The sequence below is a fragment of the Pongo pygmaeus genome, chromosome 1, assembly GCF_028885625.2.
Source record: "Pongo pygmaeus isolate AG05252 chromosome 1, NHGRI_mPonPyg2-v2.0_pri, whole genome shotgun sequence".
Lineage (NCBI taxonomy): Eukaryota > Metazoa > Chordata > Mammalia > Primates > Hominidae > Pongo > Pongo pygmaeus.
In genome coordinates this window covers 43,602,313-43,625,277 of record NC_072373.2, presented here as the reverse complement: position 1 = coordinate 43,625,277, position 22,965 = coordinate 43,602,313, and the positions used below count along the sequence as shown (strand labels likewise).

The 22,965-nt window shown below is 46.4% G+C and overlaps 1 protein-coding gene across 1 annotated transcript; it reads right to left on the bottom strand.

Moving 5' to 3' along the window:
- Positions 1-22,118, bottom strand: PM20D1 (peptidase M20 domain containing 1). Its single transcript, XM_054457755.2, has 13 exons — positions 21,663-22,118; positions 19,646-19,732; positions 17,083-17,315; positions 16,568-16,654; positions 15,844-15,974; positions 15,425-15,544; positions 14,434-14,509; positions 13,892-13,953; positions 13,549-13,627; positions 11,990-12,061; positions 4,386-4,554; positions 2,255-2,354; positions 1-718 (listed from the first exon to the last, which is right to left on the bottom strand). The coding sequence occupies exons 1-13, from the start codon at positions 21,829-21,831 to the stop codon at positions 625-627; spliced, it is 1,479 nt and encodes a 492-aa protein (XP_054313730.1). The 5' UTR covers positions 21,832-22,118; the 3' UTR covers positions 1-624.
- Positions 22,119-22,965: the final 847 nt, after the last annotated feature.

The following is a 22,965-nucleotide window of genomic DNA, read 5'->3' as shown; positions in this document are numbered from 1 at the left end:
TGATGCACAATCACTTTATTTGACTGATTATGGTAACAATTATGGTAGTATCACAGTTTGGGTAAGTCCAGGTCCAGAAGCAGAATAAATTGGAGAGTAAGGGAAGAGATGCAGGGGAGAGAGGAGAGATGAAGAGACAGCTCATGAGTCCAAGAAGAGAGGGGAATAAAAGGGGGAAGAAAGGTCTAGTAAGAAGAAATATATAAGCTCTGGAGAAAGCATCCCAGCAGGTGTGCCCTAAATTAAAGACTCCTATTAGGTAACACCTGGTTGAGATTTCTCAAATCTACATTTGTTAAGTCAAGCCTGGAAGGCGAAGCAGTGAAATAACCATCATAAGACAGATAAGGGACAAGAGGGCAGCAAATGCCAGTGGATCAAGGGATGCAGATGTAGGGAGGAAGGGAGAAGCCAGATTTCTGCTGGCTTTACCTTACCCCGGCCTTGTTCTTGGGTGAGTTTAAGAGTGAGTAAGACAGATGGGTAATGTTTTACAATGTGGTTTTGATCAAAAGTTTCATCAACACTAGCTTTCCCCCTTGGGTTAGTCCCATCCCGGGGTCGGGCATGCCTAACCCAGCAGGCCCCTTGACCTCACAGTTTGTGCAGGTGAGAAACTGGCTCCTAGTCTGTGTCAGCATTCTGAATCAACTCAAAGATGAATTTCACTTGGGTCTCATAGGCTTGGACTGAGATTTTCTCGTTGACTCCATGCATGCTGAGGAAAGTAAGGTGCATTTAGGGAAGGAGGGGAGGGCCAAGTACCACAGCACAAGTGTTATTACAGAGCACTTTCCTTACTTCCCTCACCAACCTGGAAACTACTGGCCCTCCAGGGCTAGGAAAGAGAGGGGCAAGGGAGGGGCCATCTGAGATTTCAGATGCACGTTGGTTGTTTCTCAGGGATCCATCCATGCTCATGACAAAGAACAGTGCGGAATAAACTCCTGGGGAGTCCAAAATATTCTCCTGCTCTGAAATCCATTCAATAATATGTCCTCCAGGAGAATTATCTTTTTTCTTGAGATAGGTTCTCACTCTGTAGCCCAGGCTAGAGTGCAGTGGTACAATCACAGCTCACTGCAGCCTCAACCTCCTGGGTTTCAGTGATCCTTCCACCTCAGCTCCTGAGTAGCTGGGACCACAGATGTGTGGCTAATTTTTTTATTTTTAAATTTTTTTTTGAAGAGATGGAGTCTCGTTATGTTGCCCAGGCTGGTCTCAAACTTCTGGGCTCAAGTGATCCTCCTGCCTCAGCCTTCCAAAGTATTGGGATTATAGGTGTGAGTCACCACACTTGGCCAAGAACTATCTTTCCAATTCTCTTTCTCTTAGGACAGAATGCCTAGCTAGACTATCTCTAAGCCAGGCCCCTACTCTCCCACTTACTAGGGCTAAGAGAGGGTAGGGAAGGCAACTGCCTAGGGTACCTACCCAGTTTTCTGTGGCACCTAGGAACTTTACTATCAGACCTCACATCCACCAACCTGCCTCCCCACAGTGAAACAAAACAGAGCAAAACAAAACAAACAACAACCAAACTACATATGTAATCTCAAAGATGAAAGGAAACAGAGTACCTATCCATCTCCTATTTAAAAAACAAAGACATGAAAGCTGTTCTTAAGCTCCTATTCAAATATTTTCTCTCTGTCTACAGAGGATTTAGGATGGGGAAATCAAGTCTGGATGTGATAAGTAGCAGAGAGGTAAATGGAAATCATCCTCCCAAACCCCAGGATTGAAAATGTGCTGAAGAACCCACAAAAATAGTAATTCACACAGAGCAGTTAAAATTGGTGCTCACATCTTGGATTTCCATAGTGCTTTCTTCTGAGAAGTCAAAACACGCATCCACCTTTGACCTCATATGTGTCTGCATTTCAGAAAATGCTGAGGAGTTTCCCCATTTTGTAAGTAGAGAAAACGGGGTCCAGAGGATAAGCCCTCTCCCAAAGAGAGGAAGAGCTAGGATTAGCACCCAAGGGTACCGATTCCACCAGGTTCTCCCCAATCACCCAATTATCTCCATCTTTGTAAAAGAGGGGCCAATTTCCATAAATTCTAGGGGGTGACAATGAGACTCTGGCAATAAGGACAGTAGATCTGTTAGGTTCTACAATGTCTCCATTTCATTTTGCCAAATCCTGGCTTTCCCCCTGATTCTGTGGACTGTCAGGAGCATGGGGTGAGAAAAGGACACGTGAAGTGTATTTCTTTTCTCCCACCTGCTGCTCAAACCTGTTCCACTCACCGTTTGATGTCTTCAGGATGTATGTAGACAGGGTAGAACCTGTAGATGCCGGTGGTGAGGTTTGTAAAGAATCGGCTGTCTGTGTTGGCAATAGAAGTAACTAGAGAGGGAAGATCAACAGGAAAGGGGCTTTACATGAGCAACCAAACCAACGAAGTGGCTGGGGTGTGGCCTGGCTGGAAAATCAGGACTACTGGATCACTACGGAGCAATGCCTGGGCTCTCCTGAAAGCCTATAGCTATCCTTACAAAAAGCACCATTTCAGCCAGGAACATGGAATCTCCTTCCAAGGGCATTGGTGAGACATCCCTTGGATGGACCATTCAAGGGATGTCTCACCAATGCCCTTGGAAGTGTCCTCTCCCCATGACGACCAGGGAGGCCAATATCTTCATTTCATACCCAAGGCCGTGGCCATTTGCTATTTAAGAAACCAGAATCTAGATAGCACTTCTTTATCACCTGACCTTTATTCTGTATCACTCTAGGTCAGGAATAAATACCCTCTGGGAGAACTTTACTACTATAAAATATAACCCTCTTGAATTGGAACAAAATTTCCTGTTATTCTCATCCTCTGAAGGATGACTCTGTCTTCCTAGAGTCAGACCTTAGGTCTGGAAAGTGCCAGGATACTCTTTTTCCAGTTTCCCACTCTCCTTAAGGTGGTAGCAGGTCACCTAGCAGAGGCTGGGACTTGTGCCCATAGGTGTGTTCTCTGGGAAAAGACACCCTGGAGGATCAATTCAAGTGTGTGTGGTGATTTGAGATGGTAATTTGTTTTTGTTCCATCTTCCACTCCTGGTTTCAAATGGACATCCAGGCCCTTCACAGTTCCTTGCTTTGTAGTTGATTTCTGCCTATCTTTTTTCTGCAAAAGCCTGGCCCCATTGGTGGATTACAGTAAGTGCTCCAGAAGAAAGAGAATAGAGTAGGTAGCCTTTGAGGGCCAAGAGAGGAGAATCTGGGACTGTGAGGGCCAGGTTCCTGGATGTTTGGAGGAATCTCTGATTAAACCAAGAGAAAAGAAAACTAGACACAGGCCTTAATATTAGAGCATTAATAATTGAGCAATATCATTATTATTGAGCAACGTCTGTCTTTTTTTTTTTTTTTGACAGAGTCTTGCTCTGTCACCCAGGTTGGACTGCAGTGGGGCTGTCTCGGCTCACTGCAACCTCTGCCTCCTGGGTTCAAGCGATTCTCCTGCCTCATTCTCCCAAGTAGCTGGGACCACAGGCGTGAGCTACCATACCCAGCTAATTTTTGTATTTTTAGTAGAGACGAGGTTTCACCACATTGGACAGGCTGGTCTTGAACTCCTGACCTCGTGATCCACCCGTCTCTGCCTCCCAAAGTGCTGAGAATACAGGCGTGAGCCACCGCGCCCGGCCGAGCAATGCCTTAATATTAGAGCAATAACCATTGACCAGAGATTCTCAAACTATAGTTAGTCATCACCTTGTGTCAGAATCTCCTGGGGGTATTTGTGAAAAAGGCAAATTCTGGGGTCCCTTCCAGATTTGGTTAACCCAAATCTTTGCAGTGGATCCAGGTAATCTGCATTTTAATAGTTGCCTGGGGAGACCTCTTCCACTCTTAGATTGGAGAACCACTGTCTGCAAAGCATAGATTTGGATGGTGTGCTAGAAGGCTGCAGAAGGGGTACAGAGGGGTGCTGCTGGGATTGGTCCGGGCTGGGAAGCATAAATTAGGTTAAGGCAAATGTTATGGGCTGGGAGGCTTTTCTGAGCTGAGGATTCTGAGCTCTGCTGCTGAGCTGTTATCCTAGAATGGATCAGAACCAGACTCTGGGAAGATCTTGGCCCCTTCTGTGGCTCCTAGAGAGGAGGGAGTAGTCTAAGCCAATTCTCCCCTCTATGCCAGAGTGGCTGGCCTAGGTTAAGCAAGGACCCAGGCTTGACTGACCTAATTTATTGTTTCTGTTCCTTTCCTGTTTGCGTTCTCACTTCCACTCTGAAGGGAAAATACAGTTCTAGTTTCTTCAGGAGGGGAAGCAGCCAGCTGTTTACAGGCTGAACATCTGGGGTGGGGGTGGGGAAGTAGACATTGGATAGGAAACAGTTCCAGCCCCCTCCTCCCTCCAGCCACAGCTGATGAAGTCATTACCTGGGGCAGTAATATTGACTTCCGGGAAGACGGACTGTACGGTCTGGCGGAGCAGCTGGTAGCCCAAGGCCTTGTCATCAGAAGGGCTGACGGGGAGGGGGTCAAAGGCACTCAACACGTGGAACTGGACTCTGTTATCAGCCACAATGTTCTTCGTGAGTTCCAGGACCTCCAGGGTAGAAACAAAGGGGGTTCAATTTCTTATTGATTTCTATACACCTACGATATGAGCTTAAATATCCTGATTTCTTTCCAGCAAGGCAGAGCCTGGGGGTTTACAGACAGGACTTATTTTTTTTTAAGCACTGGGACTTCAATTTCAGTTGACTGGCTATAGGTGATGTAAGAGCTGGGTCTTCCTGGAAAGCAACCTACAGCATGATAGATTTAGGTTAAGTGTTTTGGGAGACTTGTGTTACAGTTATGAATCAGATCTTGAATTGGAACAAATTTACATGAGCAATCAAACCAACAAAGTGGCAAGGGGATGGCCTGGCTGGAAAATTGACTACTGGGTCACTACAGAGCAATGCCTGGGCTCTCTTGAAAGCCTATAGCTATCCTTACAAAAAGCACCATTTCAGCCAGGAACATGGAATCTCCTTCCAAGGGCATTGGTGAGACATCCCTTGGATGGAAAGTTGGTTGGGAATTGGAAAGTCAGGAAGTTATGTATCTTTCCCCTTGGGTGGTGAGCCAGAGGCTGGATGAAAGTGTGGAAGAGACAGCAGAATGTCAATCATCTCGAGGCTGGGGAATAGATGTGATGACCTGGCTTCAGCCTCGGAGAACCTCAGACAGGTAATGAAAGGGTCACACACTTTTCTTTCCCCTCTCTGGGCATTCCTGCTTCCTGTTTGTAACCAGCTGCACTGGAGCCAGGAAGATGAGCTCAACACAGACAAAAAGTCAGAAGTTATGATACTTGTATTCAAGTTTTCTCTCTTTGCTTCCTTTCCTGGGGAAAGAACCTGAGGAAACTCCTAGAAAATTCAGTCTGAAACGACTAGAGTGAATCCAGAAAAATTCCTGGCTCCAGTCAGGAAGTAGACCAGACCCTGAGGATTAGGTCACATAGAGCCACGTGGGAATGGACCAGGAGACTGGCTTAGAGGGACACTTGCTCTCCAAAGCTCCAGCACTAGTCCCAACCCATTTGTTCAGTAGTTGCTTTAAAACTTCTCTGCTCCAGAAAGGGTGGGTTGTCCCATAGCTGCAGATCACCTGAATGGGGGACATTATCTTAAGAGTATCTCTTTTTTTTTTTTTTTTTGAGACGGACTCTCACTCTGTCGCCCGGGCTGGAGTGCAGTGGTGCAATCTCGGCTCACTGCAACCTCTGCCTCCCAGGTTCAAGCGATTCTCCTGCCTTAGCCTCCCGAGTAGCTGGGATTACAGGCATGCACCACCACGCCTGGCTAATTTTTGTATTTTTAGTAGAGACTGGGTTTCACCATGTTGGTCAGGCTGGTCTCGAACTCCTGACCTCAAGTGATCTGCCCGCCTTGGCCTCCCAAACCGTTGGGATTACAGGCGTGAGCCATCACGCCTGGTCAAGAGTACCTTTTTTTTTTTTTTTTTGGAGACAGAGTCTCACTGTGTCGCCCAGGCTGGAGTGCAGTGGCGCCATCTCGGCTCACTGCGATCTCTGCCTCCTGGATTCAAGCAATTCTCCTGCCTCAGCCTCCCAAGTAGCTGGGACTACAGGCATGCACCACCATGTGTGGCTAATTTTTGTATTTTTAGTAGAGACGGGGTTTTGCCATGTTGGCTAGGCTAGTCTTGAAACTCTTGGCCTCAGGTGATCCGTCTGCCTTGGCCTCCCAAAGTGCTAAGATTACAGGCATGAGCCACCGTGCCCGGCCCCAAGAGTACCTCTTTTATGCCAGAAGAATGTTAGGAGTTGAGTCTGGAGAGGAAGTGAAGGTTCCCACTTCTGGCTTAGAAACCACCATTTGAATCAAAACAAATATCCTGCTATTGGATGGGCGAAGGGGTCATCAAAGTGTATTCTCACTTCTCAGAGCATATTTTCACTCTAGCACTTATAATACAAATATTCTAATACAAGAATTAATGCACGGTCTTGACATATTCTCAGCCCATTGGCAAGTTTCTGAAGTCAGCCTCCATGAGGTGGGTTGGGACTGTGCCCACTGCCCCGAATTCCTTAGAGGTCCCTCCAGAAATCGAAGAAGGCATGCAGAATGGATCCCTTCAGTAAGAGGCTGCAGGAGCTCAGGTTTCCCACTAGCTGCTAGGCCAGGCAGGGACTGTGTCTGACTCAAGGGCAGGGACTGTGTCTATCTCATTTCCACATTTCCAGTAGCAAGCACATAAAGTCATGCAATAAATCTTGGATACATAAAATGTAAAAGATGTGAACCAATAAAAATAAGAATAGGCGTTGATTCATTAAATAACTTGCCATGGGTTATACAGTCAGTATTGTCAGGTCGGGTATCTGTCTGACTTTACAGGAATAATGCTTTACTGCTTCCCAAGTACATACAGTTAGAGGTGGTGTGGAGCAGAACCTGAGAGGAGGTGTTCATCTGAGATGGACTCCTTAGTGGTATGAATGTTTAGCCCGAGTTTCAAGGAAGGATATGAAACTGACAGAGGTGAGGCAACAGATCGTCTGAGCATGGAGAAGGGCAGGCACAAAAATTGAGATGTGACAACCAACTTTGTGCCTCAGTCACTCACAGTTGTGTGACCTTGGACAAGCTTCTTAATCTCTCTGTGCCTCAGGCTGCCTATCTGTTAACATGTAGATGATAGTAGCACCTACCTCATAAGTGGTGGTGACCGTTACTGGAGTTAATATGTGTAATGTGCTGAGGTCAGGAGATCGAGACCATCCTAGCTAACATGGCGAAACCCCGTCTCTACTAAAAATACAAAACATTAGCTGGGTGTGGTGGTGGGCGCCTGGAGTCCTGGCTACTCGGGAGGCTGAGGCAGGAGAATGGCATGAACCCGGGAGGCAGAGCTTGCAGTGAGCCAAGATCGTGCCACTGCACTCCAGCCTGGGCAACAGAGCAAGACTCCATCTCAAAAAAAAAAAAAAAGTGTAATGTGCTTAGGGCAGTGCCTGGCACATAGTAAGCACTCAAAAAATGCTAGCTGTTATTTGCTTATTTAGAATAGAGGGACCACCTTGGGCAAGAATCGGAGGTACAAGACTGGAACTAGGAGGAGAGACTTGTCAATGGTGAGAGACCTCAAAGGTGACTTTAGAGCACACAAATCTCTCATTTCTCTGATCTCCTGTAGTTCTTTTTTTTTGAGATGGAGTCTCGCTCTGTCACACAGGCTGGAGTGCAATAGTGTTATCTTGGCTCACTGCAACCTCCACCTCCTGGGTTCAAGTGATTCTCCTGCCTCAGCCTCCTGAGTAGCTGGGATTACAGGCGCCCACCACCATGCCCGGCTAATTTTGTATTTTTAGTGGTTTCACCGTGTTGGTCAGGTTGGTCTTGAACTCCTGACCTTGTGATCTGCCCAGCTTGGCCTCCCAAAATGCTGGGATTACAGGCGTGAACCACTGCACTGGGCCCACATCTCCTGTAGTTCTTGCAGTGCATTCCCACAACCTTATGTTGTTCTCTGTTTTATGTGTAGAGATATTTTCCTGTAAGTGAACGGTACAGCAGTTGAAGGCAAGGACAATGGATACTTAAAAACAGGTAAGGTCTTTAGAGTTAGCAGGTCCAGCTTCTGTCCTGCTGTAAGGCTGCTCATTAGAAAAATCATGACGGGTTGTCATCCCATCTGCTGGAATATTTCCAGTGGCAGAAAGCTCGTCACTGCATGCTATATACCACTCCATTTTTGAGCAGTTCAGTTTTAAATGTCTTCCTTATAACTCAGATATGGTGTCCCGTAATATCTAATCCCTCTCCTTCTTTTTTGAGACAGTGTCTTGCTCTGTCACCCAGGCTGGAGTGCAGTGGTGTGATCATAGCTCGCTGTAACTTCCAACTTCTGGGATCAAGAGATCCTCCTGCCTCAGCCTCCTGTGAGTAGCTGGGAGTATAGGAGTGTGCCTGCTTAATATTTATTTTTATTTGCAGAGATAGGGTCTCGCTGTGTTGTCCAGGCTGGTCTTGAACTCCTGGCCTCAAGCAATCCTCTGGCCTCAGCCTCCCAAAGTACTGGGATTATAGGTATGAGCCACTGTGCCTGGCCCTGCCTCTCCTTTTTTTTGACAATGAATATACTCCACAGGATGTAATATAGTACTAGACGCATCATAAACACTCAGCAGAATCTTACCTGTCAAAATTAGAGGGCATCTGTACTGCTCCCCACTTTGTGCTCTTGCTGCCTGGATGCTATTGCCAGGTCTTTGCTCCTCCTCAGAGAGGGCTTCACTGACCATTGCATTTAAAGGAGCTCACTGCTCTACTTCTGTACCACAATTACTCTGTGACACAGCATCCTATTACTTTCTTTGTGGTATTTACCACTTAAAAAAAAAGTCCTTGCTTACTGCTGTCTCTTCACTAGAATGTAAGCACCATTAGAATGGGAATCTTATCTGTCTTGTTCACCATTCTCCCAAATGCTTAGAAGAATGTCTAGTCCACAGTAGCTACCAATAGACACTTGAATGAATAAATGAAGGAAGAAAGGAAAGAATCTTCTCTACAACACTCTTATTGAGCCTTTTTAGTGATGAGGAGCACAATCACTGTCCAAGATAGTACATTCCAAAACTCTCCCTCAAGTGGAGACTCCCTCAAACATCTCCCACTGGCCTTCTCTCTACTCCCTCAGGCCCATTCAGGACACACCTTCCTTTCCACATGGCAGCCTCTTGGATTTCTGAAGGTTCTGTTCCTCACAAATAGGTGCTGGAGACCTATCTACATCTGAAGTTGAATATGGAGCAAGAGAACTCTGGGGGCAGCCTGTGTTCCTGCTGGATACAGCCCAAGGCTCTATGCAGCAGGGAGTGTTCCTGACACATGGAACTGGGGTCGGAGGGAGAAGAGTAACCAGGACAAATGCTCCCACAAGCTTTCTGAATATGGAGGCTTTCCATTCCTCACTGCGGCACGTGGGCAGGATGGACCTAGGGATTCCAGAGGTTTCATCAGAGAGACCGGAAGGAAGGTCACTGTGGCAGGGGAATAGAGAGGAGGGAAGAGTGCCAGGACCTGGGGAGATGAAAGCCCCAGCTGGGTGGAAAACAGCCCTTGGAAAGGGCATGGAGTTGGAATGAGGCTGGAAAAAAACTAGTGGAAAGAAGCTCAATGAGGGGAATTCAGTGATTTCCTGGCCCCATGAGACCCCAGGGAGAGGACAAAGGTTGGCACCTGATGAAAGGCAGGAGAACCCAGGGCTCACATTGGTCCTAACTACCCCCCACTCCCCCAACCCCCTCAATGCTGGGGGGCTCTGGGCGGGATGTCAACCTGCTCCCCCCTCTACAATGAGGAGTGTGCCTCTCTCCTTGCATGAGGACAATTAAAGTCCTCTCTGGAGAAGAACTTAGGAGAAAGGACCATAGAAGTCCAAGTGCCACTGACCCTCGATGATCTGTGCCACAGTACTGCCCCTAACCCTGGTATATTCTGGAATGTGTTACTCATCTGATAGTCACTGGGTTGCCTTTTTGGATCTTTTTTTTTTTTGAAGCATCGGGTTTACCTTTTGAATTCCTTTTAGCTCAGCCTGATGTATAAATAAGCTGGCATTTACTGTGGATGTCAGACATTCTGTGTAACTTCTACTCACCCTTCAGCTTTCAGCTTAAACATTACTGCCTTAGGAAGCCCTGCCTGATTCCCAGATGGGGTCTGCTTCCTTGTTATATTCTCTAACAAGCACCAGGTTCCTCTTCATTATAGTACTCATCGTGGTTTGCAATTATACATTCATTTTTAAATTGATGTTTGTAGCAGACCATTGCAAGGCTCTGGCCTCAACTCTTTTCTCTCCTAGCTCTCTGCACCTTCTTCCCATGGGCTTTTATTGAATCTAGAGGTTCCCATGATGTTAATGACACTCCAGCCTATATCTCTAGTTCATATCTCTCTCCAGACCTGAGGTATTTATAATTGCCTATTTCATATATTATAAGCTTCTCAAACTTCCAAATTATGATGTTCTTGAACTTGTTTTAATTTCTGAATTCCCAATCTTAGTCAAAGGCATTAACTACTTGGCCTACTACCCAGGTTAAAAACCTTGGAGCCATCCTGCTTTTCTCTCGCTCCATACCCATATACATACCACATCCTATTGAACCCACCTCTCTCCCACCTCTGCTGGTTGCTCTCTTCTCCACCCCATGACTGTGGCCTCAGTCCAGACCTTCACATGCACTACCTAAGATGCTGAAATAGCTCTGTGTCTCCTTCTCCTCCAGCACTCCCTCTGCAATGCTGCTAGCATGACCTCTCTAAAAGCAAATCTGAGTATTTGGTTGAAGACCTCTAAAAGTTCTCTCCTGTCACAGATTTCACAGATTAGGGCCCAAACTCCTCAGCATAGCATACAAGGCCTAGATCCTTAAACTACAACTCCATTTCCTATCAGTTTTCATCTCCTATTACTTGTCCCCAATTTATTCTATTCGTTAAGCAACAATGAATGTCTTACTTCTAGCCAAGTTCTGTTTGTCCTCTAAGGCCCAGTTCAAAATTTTTGTAGTCGGAAAAGACTTTTTTGACCCTAAGAAGTAGCATGAATTTATTTCTTTGCAGTGGTCCTATGGCAATTTGTTCACCTCTAATTTTTATAATCATAGTTTAGGGTTGTGGCTAAAAGCACAAACTCTGGAACTAGACTGCTAGATGTATAATCTTGGTTATGCTGTTTGATTGCTCTGGTACTCTGTACCTCAATTTTCACCAGTTAAATGCAGATTTAGGGTGGGTGGTTGTGAGGATTAAAATGTACGGGTATAGCTTAGAAAGGTGCCAAATATGGCTGGGCGTGGTGGCTCATGCCTGTAATCCCAACACTTTGGAAGGCCGAGGCAGGTGGCTCACAAGGTCAGGAGATCAAGACCACTCTGGCTAACACGGTGAAACCCCATCTCTACTAAAAATACAAAATACAAAAAATTAAAAAAATACAAAATACAAAAAATACAAAATACAAAATACTAAAAATACAAAAAATTAGCCGGGCATAGTGGCACGTGCCTGTAGTCCCAGCTACTTGGGAGTCTGAGGCAGGAGAATTGCTTGAACCTGGGAGGCGGAGGTTGCAGTGAGCCAAGATCGTGCCACTGCACTCCAGCCTGGGCGACAGAGCGAGACTCTGACTCAAAAAAAAAAAAAAGAAAGGAAGAAAGGTGCCAAATACATAGCAAGCCTACTACATATATATAATGTTATATATAATGTTTGTTACTACAGGTATTGCTATCATTTATTCATACTCATCTTCCACTCCAGACCCCATGTTTACCCAAACCCAGGATCTCCAATCCTAGTGAAGTATCCGGTGCATAGGTTGTCTTTGAAAAATGTTGGTTGAATAAATGGGACACTGGACCAGCCCTAGGACTGTAGTTAAACCCGGGCCCTGAGGGCCACATCTCCCTGATGCTGCATGAGTTGTCTGGAACATATGGTACATACCTCTTGGACTGTCTGTCCAGGGTGAATCCGGAAGTTGACTGTGGCCTGGGCCACTGGGGGGATGACATTCACCTAGAGAGAGAAGCATAAAACCCTGGCTTGAGTTAACCTCAAATCTTCTACCTCTGCCTGCCCAGGAAATGCTAATTTCCTCAGCTCAGGCAGAGCTGGCTGATTTGACTTAAGGACCCAAGGCTTAGCTTTTCTAGTCTGCCTCTTGTCTTCTCTGAACTAAGTGACATGTTATATTCAGAGCTGAAGGGGTGTCTCTGCTTTAAGCCAGAGCTTCGTGCTTCTTGGTGCTGCAGAGGGTCACGGAGATGTTCAGAGCAAGGCTGCTTTCTCTGATCGCCCAGATATCTCTGTTTTGGCCCTATGCTGTGCCATTAGAAGCCTTCTGTGTGCACTTCCTTTCCTAGCACACCCAGGACATTTCTGCAGCCGTTAACATTACTGCTTACTCACGATGGGGCAGCCAGAGCCTCTGTTGACCCCTATCATGGCATAGCACGGGGCTCACATCAAGTTTGATCCTTGAGGGGGATGAGAAGAACACATACTCCTCACATATTCCTGGTTAGGCAGGAACAAAAGAGTGACAGAAAAGTAACCTTCAGAGTAAGAAAAGGACCCTAGTGCTGGCCAGTGCTCTGCCTATTCTCACCTATTCCCAGCCAGTGACTGAGCTAAGACAGAGGGATCTGGCTTGTTCTCTAGGGCTGTTAGTATGTTTCTGAGACCCTAAGACCTAATACACCCTTTGGCAGCTGGTTCCCACTTATCCTTGAGGCTGCTGAGCAATTGTTCTAACCAATCAGATAAGCCAGTCAGGCAGTAATTGCCTCCCCATTCCCGACCCTCTAGCAGGGATTGGTGGTTTCCCAGGTCCAGTTGTAAAATCTGACTTTTTTGCCTGACCAGGAGGAATCCAGGACTAATTGGAGAAAAGAGTTAGGCTATGGAGGGATTGTTCCTTGGAGGCCGGGAGACTCCCCAAGTGCATATCTTTCTTTGAACTCGTATGGTGCAAAAAAGCACTAAGTGGTGAGGGATAGAACTGGGCTGTTGCAAATTAGCTGTTGCAACCTCTTTGTGCCTCTGTTTTCTCAACTGGGTATTGGGGCAATACTCATAGGGCTCTTAGAAGGCTCAGATGGAGTAACAAAGTATCCTGGGGAGATGAAAACACCATTCAAATGTCAGGACACAGTGCTATTATTCTGATGAACACTACAGCTGACACACTGGACACTCCAGTAAGTTATGCCAGGAATTAATTCAGAGGCATCATTCACTTATATACCTGATTACTAGAGTGCTTCAAGGTCACATTATACTCTAGGTGAATGGTGCCCCCTGAAGTTGTGCTGGTGGTACTGGCAGTTACAAGAATGGTCTAACTCCCTTCAAGATTTCAGAAAGGCCTATGTCTTTGCGTGGCTAGGCTTGGATCCAGCTGACACACAGAGAAGGAAGGAAGAGCCAGTAGATAGATTCAAGGAAAGGAGGAGTGGAGGGTGGTAGGGAAAAGCTATATGGGAAGGAACAAGGGATGTTACCTTGACCCCTGCTTTGAATATGGTGAGTGCCGTGGTGGTCCTGATTATTGCATTGGTTAGGGGATTTCTCTCCATAAACCTAAAACAAAAGGACCAAGGTCAGATGTTAGAAAGAACCAATGGGGTGAAGGAAAGCGCAGAAAGATTACCCACTTTCCTGAACCTTGGGGATCTTTAAGACTGAGAGAGACATCTTAGAGATGTCTTAAATATACACACTTAGAGATGCAGTATCTGGTGGCTGAGGGATGATTAGTCAGGCCCAGTTAAGCCAAGGAGAGGGGCCTGGGGGGTGGGTAGGTTTGAGGTGACGGATGTGAAAAAAGGAAAGATAATACTTTACCTGCTTATAAGTGGTTCAAATAGCCATGGGTTGCTCAGGATTATATTGACAGGGAAGGAAAACTGGGAAAGAACAAGGTCAGCAGGATTTCAGAGGGGTCAGCACCACAGGGTCACCTCTAGTTTAGCCTAGGTCTCTGAGACCTGAGTCTCTCTCTACTTTAGAGCTGCCTCAGGGGCCCTTAGCAGTCAGGAGTGCTGCTAAATTCAGTTAGCTCAATCCCGGCTAGAGGATCAGGAATGGGGAGGCAATTACTGTCTGGCTGGGCTTATCTGGTTCGTTAGAACAATTGCTCAGCAACCTCAAGGATAAGTGGGAACCAGCTCCCAAAGGGTAGGTTAGGTCTTAGGGTCTCAGAAACACACTAACAGCCATAGAGAACAAGCCAGATCCCTCTGTCTTGGCTCAGCCACTGGCTGGGAATAGGTGAGAATAGGCAGAGCACTGGACAGCACTAGGGTCCTTTTCTTACTCTAAAGGTTACTTTTCTGTCACTCTTTTGTTCCTAGCTGACCAGGAGTATGTGATACTTCTTCCCATACCTCATTTGCCAGTTGCTGCAATACCGTCACCAATGTCCCGCTTCCAAATATGATAGGCATTTGTGTCTGCTCCAATCTGGAAGAGAAACAGAGTCCTCAAGACTTAGCGAACCCCAGCCAAAGATCAGTGGCTTGAAGAGGAGGAGAAGGGAGACAGGAGGAAGTTTCAACACTCCTGGCCAAGAGGTCTCCCATTCACCTCCCTCCCACCTCCACCAACTCAACATTCTGAAGATCTCAAAACACCCCCAGGAGCTTTCCCTGTCTACCAAATCTGCATTAGAGTCCTTCTTTCCTCCCTCTGCTGTTCTCTAGAATCCTGTGTGTCCACTCTCATAGCCCATCCCATACTACAGCAGAATTGTCAGTCTCCTGACAATTTGAATGAATATAGCACTCCTTCCCACTTTGCTAAGAAAACCCAGCCAGGGGTAAGCTCTGCTGTTACAGATTCTGCTGTCCTCATTCATAGCCAGCGACTCTTATTTATTTTTGTCCTCCTGCCAGGACAGGTGGAGAATTTCGACAGCTCTACCAGTCATTGCCAATTTGTGATTCTAAATGTCTGGACTCTGGGCTACTCTAGCTGCCTGACCTAGCTTCTGCCTGTAGGTCCTTGCTTTCCATATGGATATACTGATAGATCCTCTTCTGACTCCAGCCCTTGCAGGATACTGGTGGCTCTGTCTCTCCTGTGGATCCCCCAACCCCCACCTTGGAAGGAATTCTCACTCCATTTGAGATGACCCCAGCCTGGTATCTGTGAGCCATGCTGAGATAACTCTTTGTTTACACCTGTTGTATTAATCACCTGGATCTTTAGTCTGTCCTGGGCTTCCCCTTCTGTTCTTCCTCTAGTGTCAATTTTTTATAGCATAGTTTCCCAGCCCAACTTTAGGGCAGGAAGCTTAGCCTCCTCAAATTTAAAGTGGGAAAGTGCCAGGTCTTCCATCTCAAGTCTGGCATGGGAGCAGGGTCAGGAGTTGCTTACCGGCTGACAGCAGCTGCGAGGATGCCAATGCTCGTCTCCTTTGGAGGAGCTGAAGAGTGGCCTGAAGTCATGTTTACTTGCAGCATGAGGTTCATGGAACCCTTCTCTGAGACTGCAATCCTGTAGAAGAGGATCAGAAACCACTCTCCTGACTTCTTGCCTCTCTGAATTCTCCCATAGGCCCATAGGCCCATTTGTGCAATAGTCTAGTGGGCAAGGAGGTAGCTTCATGCTGCTTTAAAAATTTTATACTGGAGGAAGAATGGAAGGGGAAGCCTAGGAGAGGTTAAAGATCGAGGCAATTAATCCGGAGGTGTAAACAAAGAGTTGTCTCAGCATGGCTTACAGACAGCAGGCTGGGGTCATCTCAAATGGGGTGAGAATTCCCTCCAAGGTGTGGGGTGGGATGCTTTACTCACAAGGCGATGGGCTTCTTGAAGTTAGGAATGAAATCATCCAAGATGAAGCCCCCCTCATCCACAATGAAGGCTAGCTGGACGCCCCTTGACTGTAGCAGGGCTGAGATCTTCTGAGCCCCTGTCCCTGACGACTGCAGACATGCAACACAGAGCTATAGTCCTTCTCAGCCAGAGACAGACCTCCAGACATAGCTAATGGGGACCCATTCAGCCTAGCTAGGGGCTCCAGAACCTTTCTACCTAGTCTCCTTCCTGGGAGCCAGGGCCCTACAGAATCCTGCCTTACAGAATTCTGGAATGTCAGAGCTGGAAGGGCCCACCCTCCCTTATTTCACAAATGAAGAAACTGGAGCCAAAAGAGTGAAGTGACTTGCCCAGGGTCTAAGTAAGTAGCATCATTGGAAATAAAACGCAGTCATCACTCTCCTTTTTCAGTTCTTTTTCCATCACACGTATGTTTCTCAGGGTATAGGTGATGGACCCCCTGCCTGCCGCAGATATTATGAAGGAGTTTGTTAAAAATTCAGATCTAGGGCACAGGGCCCAGGAATCTGAATTTTGGTCAAGGTCCTTAGATAGTCCTGGCATACAGACACACGGAGAAGCTGGCAAACTACCGTATCATGGAGACCTTGCTGCTGTGGGCAAACTGGACTAGGGTTAAGCACCCACTCCCCTACCCTCAACAGAGAACAGAGATAGGTATAGGGTGAGGAGGCTCTACCTCCTCATCATGGCCCAGAGAAATGAAGAAAGATCTTCGGGGGATGTAATTCCTGATCAGCAGGAGCTCCAAGGCCTGCAGTAATGCCTGGGGTTCAGAAGCACAATGGAAGAGGAAAAAGACATTATTTAGGTGGGAGTACCACGGTATCAGAGACATTCAGTTGCCTGTTATCAGGGCTGGTGGGATGAGGATGTGATAGATTCTCTTGAAAGAGAACAGATTCAAATGGTACAGGGGACCTGATGCGGAGAAACAGAACCTTTACCACCTGGAGAAGAGCATAAACATATCAGTGTCAGGACTGAAAGGGTCCCTGGGGACCATTTAACCCCATTTACAGCTGAGAAATCAAGGCCCAGAGAAGGGAAGTGACAAACTGATGGCTGGAACCCAGGTCTCCTGGAGCCAAGGTTCTTTTTACCATTATCTCCCACCTTCCAGGGTCAGCCAAGCACCCCCATCCTGAATTGATCTTTAGGGCCCCAAGGCAGAGGGAACATTGCATCTCAGACCATCACAGAGTTCTTGTCGTCCAGTGTGCCCCGACCATAGATGACGCCATCACGCTCCAACCCAGAGAATGGGGGCACCTCCCAGCCTTCTTCAGGGGCAGGCACCACATCAAAGTGAGCCATCAGCAGGTAGGGCTGCAAGCTGGGGTCCGAGCCTTGGATAGTGAACAGGTGGCTATACTCTTCCACGACTTCATGCTGGATAAAGCTGGTGCTGACCACTGTAGGAAAGACTAGAAGCAAAAAAGGCAGGGAAAGAGAACCAGGGTTAACAGTTTCCTTAGGTTTTCCTACCATGTTGTGCTTCCTGTTCCTTTATTTATTTATTTTTTTAAACATGCATCCTTCTTTAGGAAGCCTTCTAGGACAAAGCTAGTCTGATTCCTGATCTACCTGGACAATCTGTGAAATTTGTCTTCCCCATATTTCAATGTGCTATTACTGTGTAATAACATGCAAATCAAGACCCACCATTAAGGCCAGACGCAGGGGCTTACGCCTGTAATCCCAGCACTTTGGGAGGCCGAGGCAGGTGGATCACCTGAGGTCAGGAGTTCGAGATCGGCCTGGCCAACATGGCGAAACCCCGTCTCTACTAAAAATACAAAAATCAGTCAGGTGTGGTGGCTCATGTCTGTAATCCCAGCTACTCAGGAGGCTGAGACAGGAGAATCGCTTGAACCTGGGAGGCAGAGTTTGCAGTGAGCCGAGGTTGCGCCATTGCACTCCAGTGTCGGTGACAAGAGCAAAACTACATCTCAAAAAAAAAAAAAAAAAAAGACTCGGCTGGACTTGGTGGCTCATGCTTGTAACCCAGCACTTTGGGAGGCCGAGGTGGGCAGATCACTTGAAGTCAGGAGTTCGAAACCAGCCTGGCCCACATGGTGAAACCCCGTCTCTACTAAAAATACAAAAAACAGCCGGGCGTGGTGGCACGTGCTTGTAATCCCAGCAACTTGGGAGGCTGAGGCAGGAGAACTGCTTGAACTCAGGAGGTGGAGGTTGCAGTGAGCCGAGATCACACCACTGCACTCCAGCCTGGCTGACACAGCAAGACTCTAACTCAAAAAAAAAAAAAAAGACTCACTATTAAGATGGTCAGTATCTCAAGCTCAGGCTTGGTCAGACCTATAACATGCTATCACAAGTACGTGTTAAAGGGCTATGCAGATGAGGGATGCATTAAATTTTGACCATAGGAGGCCTCATTAACCAAATTATATTAAATTATTATATTACATTAGTAGGCCTCATTAACCAAATTATATTTAAATATTATATTAAAAAGTTCACAGACATTTTTCTTTTTAAAAAGCCACACATCTAGTGTATGTGTTATGTGAACATAAAGATTATTCTGTTTAGCACAAGGTCGTACTTCTGCATGCAGGTGTAGTTGTTCCTAGGGTCAATTATTCAAGTGACCTTAGCTACATAGGAGAAATAAATTTTATCTCTCTCTGGGCTTTTTGGAAGAATTCACATATACTTCTGTGGATACCTGAAAACTGAAGAAGAATATGGTTTTATCTTGTCACCTAGCTTATCTAGTTTACTGTCACTATACATTTCTTTTCCTATGTTTGTCTCCTATTCAGTAAAGACTTCCAGCCTTTTCAGCCTGGCCTCAGCTTGGCTACTGGGCAATAATCCCTGAGCCACTCATTTTTGTTTTTTCCTTACTTCCTTTCTTTTTTTTTTCTTTCTTTTTTCAGAGACAAGGTCTTGCTCTCTCACTTATGCTCAAGCACAGTGGCACATTCATAGCTCACTGTAGCCTTGAACTCCTGGACTCCAGCAATCCTCCCATCTCAGCCTCCTGTAACTAGGACTACAGGTGCTCGCCACCATGCATGGCTAATCCCAGAGCCATTTGTCCCAGGGTGTTAGAGAGGGGGCTGCTTGCTGCTCCTAGGCCAGCTTCTCCCACCTCTGACAACTTTGGAGGGGTTGTTTTTAATTAGATTTAGGAAGGTAATCTCATTACTCTCCATGAGATTTTCACAAGGGGAGGGAGGAGTTCTAAGAATCCTTTTTTCCTCTGACCCATCCTTCCTCAGCTCTGTATTCAATGGGTGGTGGGGATGAGGGAAAAAGACTGATGTTATAGCTCAAAGTTGTTGACTGCCTAGAGGCCTAGAAATGTGTTCGTAATGAATCTGGGGTAGGCCTGAGTACATGGAGTGTATGTGTACCGGTGTGTGGGGGTGTATAAGGAGGTAGGGGTGGGAGGAGCATGGAACATAGTTCTGGGCAGTTGCACAAGTAAAAGGAAACCCTAGTTCTACCTTTTGATGATTTAACATTTATTGAATGACACATACGTAGGGCAAAGATTGAGAGAGTTTATACTCTAACGCAATGGCTGGATGAACTCTCAGTCTTTGCCCTACATGTGGTGGCTTAGTTTTTCCAAGAGCAAATCTACAGTCTCTACTCTGCCCATGGGAATTAGATTGTCCTCTGATCAGTCACAAAATAAACTTCTTTATCAGTCTGTAAAAGAACTGTGTCTCCATTGCTATTTCTACCACCCACCCCTTGCCCCTGATTTGTAGCTGACCTTTATGAATGTATTTTCCAAACTCAGCCAGGGCTGTAGTATTGGACTTCTCAGAGCTAAAAGTCACTGTTGGAATCTGGATGGCACCTGTCAGAGTCAAATAGAGATGAAAGATTGAAAATGAATTAATCATTTTTTTTCTACAGTCCTCTGTGCACAAAAAGTTCTTTTGCATTCATGATCATATTGCAGAGGGCAAAACACTAATGTGAGGTAGGCGCTATTGTTTCTTCTAATTCAAAGATGAGGGAAAACGCTTGGAGAGGTTAGGTGAGATGTCTGAGCAACAGGCAGACTACAGATTTAAACCTATGTCTTCTGGGTTTGTTTAGGCTGATGTGGTTCTTAAAGGCAAATACAGTCTAAGATTGGGGGGAAGTGGATTTTTGGACCCTGGTCTTGAAGGGAAGCTACTATAAATTGCTTCCTAAGGCCTCACTACCTCTGAGATCACCACTTGCTTTGATGAATCCAAGTTTCATCATTCTCAAGGCACCCACTGTCCTGGGTCCCTACATCAATGAGGCTTGTGTGTTTTTGTGTGTAAAGGCTTATTCCTCACGCAGAGTCTCACTAGTCTGTCAACCAAGACCAGCTTTTTGGGCATATAATGCCTGGGAAGGGGTGGATTTAGAAGACCCCCAAACAAACTCCTCAGTCCTAAAATAATCTCATCCTCCTTACTCAGTTGTCTCAGTTCCTGAATCTTCACTGGGCTCATCCCTTTGAGTCTTTAAGGCTTTACAGTTTTAAAGAGTTCCATGATCAAAGACAAAACCACTGGGAGGGAAAGCATGAATCATGAGAATATTGAATTAGACTGCTCTCCAAGAACACAGTGAGAACAAATTCACCTGAGGTAGGAAGCATCTCTGAAAGACAAACTTCATCAGTTTTGCTAAGGATCAACCCTCCAATAGCATAGCCCACCAGATAGATGGGGAAGCTGAGGTTCAGAAAGATTCAAGTACCTACTCAAGGGCAGACCCAAGGATCTGATCTCAGGTGTTCCGTCCCCTGCTCAGAGTTCTAAGCTGTGCTGCTATGAGGTCCCTATTCTAGCTTATGTAGCTTTTGTTCTCTTCTGTGCAGACTGTAAGTGGCTGTCTAATGCCTTTCAGAGGATTATTTATGCTTTGGGAAAGGCCTGCTCTGCCTCCCAGGCCTGTCACTCTAGCATATGAAAAATCTATATCCAACCATTGGGGTTAGCTTTTGGTCCCTGCATCTGCTTCTATATGTTTATGCAGGCAGTCTCTCTTAATCCATTACTTAATGAAAGGGAAAAGACTGGAGCTAAGCTGAATGGTAAAGAAGGATTTCATCCCATAGGATCTAGCACTCAACAGAAACTTTCCTGTTTCCCGGAAACTGCAGATTCAGAACGGTAATGAATTTTGGTCTGAATTAGAGATCTAGGGGAGACATGTTCTTCAATTAGGATTGAGAGTTAGGAACATCCCACACCCCGGGAACACTCCACTCCCTTTCTTTAGAGCCATCTGATCCCAGCGAGTCCGACAGGCACTAGATGCTGTCACCCACTGCCCACTCTTTGCTGTGGGGCCCTGGGGAAGATCATTTAGCTGACCTAAGCCTCAATTTCTCTCCTTTGTAGATAAGACTAATATCATTTGTCTTATTTTACGACACCGCAGTAATTTATCAGGCATGCAAACTTTCAAAGGTTAAAATTGATGTACAAATGAAAGCTGATGTAATACTCGAGGCAAGCAGGGGAAAGAATGGACGGTGGTCACGCCAAGAGGGGTGAAGTTGGAGCTTCCAGGTTAGGCAGGGCACACCAGAGTTCCAGGAGCCAGGTATGGGGGAAGTGTGGCGTCCCCAGACCGGGGCACGATGTGCTGGGAAGGGTGTTGGGGCCGGGCTGGGGTCCGTGTCGGGGCTCCAGCTGCAGTAGCGGATACTTTGCGGCGGAAGCGGGGAGTCACGGGTTGACCTGGGGAGGGAGGGACCCACATCTGAGCACAGGTGGGTGAAGGGGACCCGGGTTCACCTTTCAGCGCCTCTTTCATCGCGACGCGTTCCTCTTTGCTGAACTGAGAAGGGATTCGCGACGCCCTTTGATGCTCCGCGCTCCTCAGGCCCATCGATCTGGAGACGGTGGGGAAAACTAGGAGCAGCACAGCCGCCAGGGCCAGCACGCAAACGCACCGCTGAGCCATGCTTCTCTCGAGCTCCTGCTGTCAGGATACTGGGGTAGTTCTGACCTAAACGCTCAGACTAGCGTTTCTTGGCCCTGGCTCTGCTCTTATTCCGGCAAACAGCCTTAGCCACACCGCATCTCCAGATCTGACCAATCATCGCTTCGCTAGGACAGCGGAACAACCAATTGACAGAATGACCCCGCCCAGGATCCTTAAGGCCTTTCGGGGGTTGTGGTTTTTCGTGCTGAGGCCAGCAGATCCAGCAGAGCAGAGGTGAGGTCGGGCTCCAGGCTAGAATCAAGTCTGGTCCGCACTTGATCTCTCACCCATAAATCCTTTCCTGTATGACAACAAATCAAATACAGGAGGAAAAGCAAAATAAAATGCACGAAGCTTATCAGACCATACTCTGCTGCTCGTTTTTTCCGAAGCTTAGGACCTGACTACAATTCCCTAGATCCTGGGGCGGGGGAGCTCTCTAGGTTCCCAGCTTGATTTCATCTGAAATTGGAACAAATTGCTCTGTTTATAGATACTGCTTTGAAATACCAGCTCAGAGGGTTGGCTCCTGTTTAGAAATTTCATTGAAAGTGCTTTTAATATTAATGTTAACACTACATCTTTGCAACTCTAGACAAGTACAGAAAGACTGAAGGATTTTTAGAAAGATTACTATAAAATATTTAAGAGAATTTTGTTATATAAATAATTTTGATGTATTCCACAAGTGAAATTTTATGGTTATTCAGAGTAGAGGATCATTCTGGAAAAAAGAAAACCTGTCTTATGTCACAAAAATATAAAATTAGATTTCTTGAAACCAGAAGAAATCGTTCCTTCCAGATTTCTTGATGCAATTTTATTTGGCACCACTCTGAAATTTTAGAATTCTCAAGAAAAATTCAGTAAGTGCTATACAGCCAGTAAGGCCATATTGCTACCTGTGACCAAAGCTACAGATTCACAGTCCTGGTGTTTGCATTTCATTTAAGATTTGCTTAAAAAAAATCTTCAGCCATGTAGTTACTTTTCTTTTCTTTTCTTTTTTTTTCTCTCTCGGTGCCCAGGCTGGAGTGCAATGGGGCGATCTCGGCTCACCGCAACCTCCGCCTCCCAGTTTCAAGCAATTCTCTGGCCTCAGCCTCCCGAGTA